At 36.3% G+C, this 4,481-nt stretch overlaps 1 protein-coding gene across 1 annotated transcript; it reads left to right on the forward strand.

Moving 5' to 3' along the window:
* The first annotated feature begins 171 nt into the window (after positions 1-171).
* LOC145011926 (TATA box-binding protein associated factor RNA polymerase I subunit C) lies at positions 172-4,164 on the forward strand. The gene is made up of 4 exons (XM_078970670.1): positions 172-357; positions 859-1,489; positions 1,638-3,801; positions 3,893-4,164. Exons 2-3 carry the CDS (start codon positions 943-945, stop codon positions 3,755-3,757), a joined length of 2,667 nt encoding a protein of 888 aa, XP_078826796.1. The 5' UTR covers positions 172-357; positions 859-942; the 3' UTR covers positions 3,758-3,801; positions 3,893-4,164.
* Positions 4,165-4,481: the final 317 nt, after the last annotated feature.

Below are 4,481 nucleotides of genomic sequence, written 5' to 3' on the forward strand. Positions count from 1 at the left end.
AACAATTCAAAACCCGAACATATTCTCATCATAGAAAAATATTTTCTCAATTTGTAGGTTCCATCACTTTTAGTCTATATGATCATATTCTTTTTAAAGTAGACCAATATATTTAAAATTAAATTATAAGTAGACCTTTTAGTCATGTTGAGAGGGAAGCCTCCACCCTTATGCACATTATACACAGCGACACAAACACAGACGCCTCCATTGTGCTGCTTCTCTCGATCGTTGGCTCCTCAAGCGACGAGTCCTCCCCTGCTCGCCGCCGTTAACCGGCGCCTCCCCTGTGAAGCCACCGGCCGGTGACCGTCTCCCCCCACAGCTACACCGGAGACTTCGACCTCACAGCTACAGGTTCGGTTTTTTCTTTTCCTGCTGTCAGTCTTCCTTCTTCTCCCTGCTTTGAAGCTATAGTTCTGAATTTGTGTCAATTGATGCATAACTCATAAAAGAGCTGTAAAGTAGAAACATTTGTAATGAAAGTAGTTTATCTTTGAATGTGAAATTGGATTTGATTTTGAATGAAATACCGAGATGTTAAGCATGTATGTGTTTGTGCTTCAATTAGCAATTGAACCTATATGTTAAACCTGTAACAGTAGCACCCAAAATTTCTGTTCAATTCTGTTATTGTCAAGCCTGGGCATGCCTCCTGTTGTTTTTGAATGATGTTTTTGCTTATATGATACCTTAAATGTAATTTAGGTTATGGACACCAACAATGTTAAATTTCCACCCACCCAGATCATCAACAATGCTTAGAATTAGAATTGATTCATTGATTGTATTACTTAAATATGCAGTAGTTAAAGTTTTTTTTGTCTAATAACCCCTGATTTTCCTGTTACTTTTCAGACTTCTTCTTTGTCTCCAAAACCACCACAACACCACAGTTGCCTCCACAATCACCACCTTCTTTAGTGGGTGAATGATTGTTTGATGATGAACACCTCAGAGGAATGGAAATCCTTGTGGTCAATCTCTTCTGTACACTCACCACCACTTCTCCTCTCACCTGCCACCACAACCGATGCTGTCAAAAAAATTGGACCTTTGATCTTTAACCCCTCTCCCAAATCACATACCCACAATCATCTCTTCACTTCACCTTCTGTTCCTCACATCCCTCCACCTGTCTCTAACCTCTCCCTCTCTAGATTCCTCCATAAATCATCATCTATCCTTCCTTCCACAACCACTTCTATCGCCTCACAACTCTCCTCATCATATTCAAACCCCAAAACTTTTCTTCCATACAACTCCCTTCAATTGCTGCGATGCCCTGGTTCAAATTCAACTCTGGCATTCTTTCCCACTGGTTCCAATTCGGATAAAATTGGATATGTTATATTATCTGTTAAGAATTCCCAATTGAAAGTCAGAGGAGATCATGGTGGGACCGAAGCTTTTACCACAAAAAGTGCATTGAATCATCGGATTGTCAAGATTTCAGTTAGCCCTCTTGCTGATTGTGATTGTAATCCAGGTAATTATTGTGTTTTATCAATTCGACACTAGATTATATAAAAAAATTCACCTGTTAGCATCAGATTGAAAGAAAAGTAAGTTATTGGTTTAGGTTTTGACTTTTGAGCTGTGAGAAATTACTGATCCCACTTGGCTATTCGTTTCAGGTGATTCTACCACCATTGGGTATTTGTTGGTTTCAACGATGTATTCAGTTCATTACTATGACATTAGAATCACAATGGAGAATTCTGGTAAAGTAACACCATTGTTGACATTAGTTGCTGACAACTTGTTCAAAAGATCTGTAGTTGTGCATGCTTGTTGGAGTCCACATTTACCTGAAGAAAGTCTTGTATTGCTAGATAATGGTGATTTGTTCTTATTTGATCTGGATTCTTTCTCTAGACCCTCATTACCATCTCCAAGGTTAAAGGGTGAAAAAGTCAAAGTTTTATGGGATGAGTCTACTGTTTCTGAGAAAGGTGGATGGTTGAGCTGTGATTTCAGTTGGCATCCAAGAGTTCTGATTGTTGCTCACTCTACTGTAGTTTTTCTTGTTGATTCACGCCCTGAAAACTGCACTATCATTCCTTTGTTGAAACTTGGCATTGAGCATGCAACAAATGATAGATTTCTTGCATTTTCCATTTCTGCCCCTGATCGTTTCCATTTCACTTTGGCATCCACTCACACTGTTTTCCTTTGTGATATAAGAAAACCAATGATTCCACTTCTTCGTTGGACACATTATCTTGCTAACCCAAGCTACATTATTGTTTCTAGTTTATCCAAATTTAGGTCACAATCTGAAGATACTAAATACAATTGGGCTTCTGAATCAGGTTATGCCATTTTATTAGGGTCTTTTTGGAACTGTGAATTTAGTCTTTTTTGCTATGGCCCAGATGTTAGAACACCTTCTTCTTCTTCTTCTTCTTTTGGTAATTCTTTTTATGCATGGGGACTCCCTTCTGATCTTTCTCTGCTCCCTAATGAATGTGGTTGTGGTAGTTGCATTGTGAAAGAGGAATTTTTTAAGGATAGGCTTCCTAGTTGGATCAATTGGCAACAAAAGAAAGAATTTGTTTTAGGGTTTGGGATTCTTGATAGTGAAATCTCTTCTCAGTTGTTTGAAGCTGATGGGTTTGGTGGGTTTACTCTAATTACATTAACGTCCTCAGGGAATCTTGAATCACATCGATATTGTGCTTCATGGGATTATTCTACACAAGCTTCAGAAAATGGGCATGGAGAACACTCTCTGGATTTAGAAGATTCTTTTCTGTATGAAACAGGTGAAGAGGATTACAAGTTTACAAAACAATTCCAGTATTTGAAACTTGATTGGCTCGAAGGATACTTGAGATCTGATCTTTCCAGAATCTTGAGTAGAGAACTAGTTAAGAACCTGAATAAAGAAACCCAAAAAAACGTCTCTTTTGGTGATGATTTTCATGAAGTTATATGCCAAAAGATTAAGACTTTTAGTTCTGGTGGATCTTTAAATATTCATGATGTGTTTCGTGATGTTAGCTTGCCAACTAGCATACATGAGATTGCTTTAAGAAAGATGTGGGGAAATCTACCCAAGAAATATTTACGATTTGGGTTCTCTACTTATTCAAATCTTCCAGATTTACCCATGAAACTAAAACATTTACCTTTAGAGTTCTTGGAAGTTCCATGTCATCAATCTCATCTCCCTCCTTTTTTCTTTCGATCACCTTCATTTCGAAGTAGTAAATGGTCAGACAAGAAAAAGCCCAGTAGTTCTTTAGTGGGACCCGTTGTTCCAATCCCATTTTTGCTAACTTTTCATAAAACCCACATGTTAAAAGCTGATAACATGTCTGCTGATATTGAAATCGATCGAGAGTGTGATGAAGTAATGAAGGTGGCTAATGAAGTCATTGCATCAGAGTCTGAATCTGAAGGTTTTAATGTCACTGCTGTTTCACTTGCTGATGATACTGAAGATGTGTTATATGGTTCTCATAATCAAGAAATGTTTGGGTCTTATAAGTTGAAAATGAAGGATTCTGTGTTTGAGGATGAGAAGCATACGAAAGTTGTTTTTAGGATTGGTCAAAAGGATGTGAAAGAGATTTTTGACTCGAGTTGCCCTTTGAAATTTAAATTTGATGAAGAGGTTATGAGTTTTGGGCCAAAAGAATTGAAGTCGTACAAGTTACTTAAGAGACAATATTCCAATTTCAAGGAAAGTTTTAGTTGTTATCAAGACTACAAGGCTAAATCTAATATCCACAGTAAGTCTTCAATTTAAATGTGGTTTCGATTTATCAGAGGGAGCATTGAAAGAACTTGAAGGTAATAAGTTAATAAATATATATAATTTGTTATATTATTTATACATGTACATACAAATTTTCTAACTATTAATTAGTATATTATATTTCAGATGAAAAACAAGGAGAGGAGAGCCCAAGGCATTTGATCAAAGGGTTGCATGCATACCATAAACAATTTTTTTTGATCTTGTTGCCACTTGTCACCTGTCTAAAAAGTTAGATGAAAGGAAATAGGTGACAACAATCATATAAGAGTAAATAATATACCAGGAAAATCGTTTCATATAAACTTCTTAAAGTTAATATCTATATGAATTGTGATCGGAATGTATCGGCTATATTTTTCTAATCATTCTACTTCAGTTTCATATATGAGAATTAAGCTAGCGTCTATCTAATCTTCTACACTCAACAATGATACATTTATCCTTTGTTTTCTAATCATTCCACCTAGGATTGGGATGGTATTTTTTTTTTCCTAATTTATTTATACGAACGGGTTCATGAACACTAGATCTAGCCGGTCAATATGAATTTTCAGTCGAAGACTATAGTTTTTGGAAGTCAAGATATTCACAAAACCGTACATTAGGGTTCATGAACACTAACACATACACAAATGGACACAAATCTAGCTTTTTTTAGGGATTTGTTCTTGAAATCAATTTTAGACTAAGATTATGATATACTAGATACACT

Source organism: Lactuca saligna, chromosome 8 (genome assembly GCF_052625555.1).
Source record: "Lactuca saligna cultivar CGN05327 chromosome 8, ASM5262555v1, whole genome shotgun sequence".
Classification (NCBI taxonomy): Eukaryota; Viridiplantae; Streptophyta; class Magnoliopsida; order Asterales; family Asteraceae; genus Lactuca; species Lactuca saligna.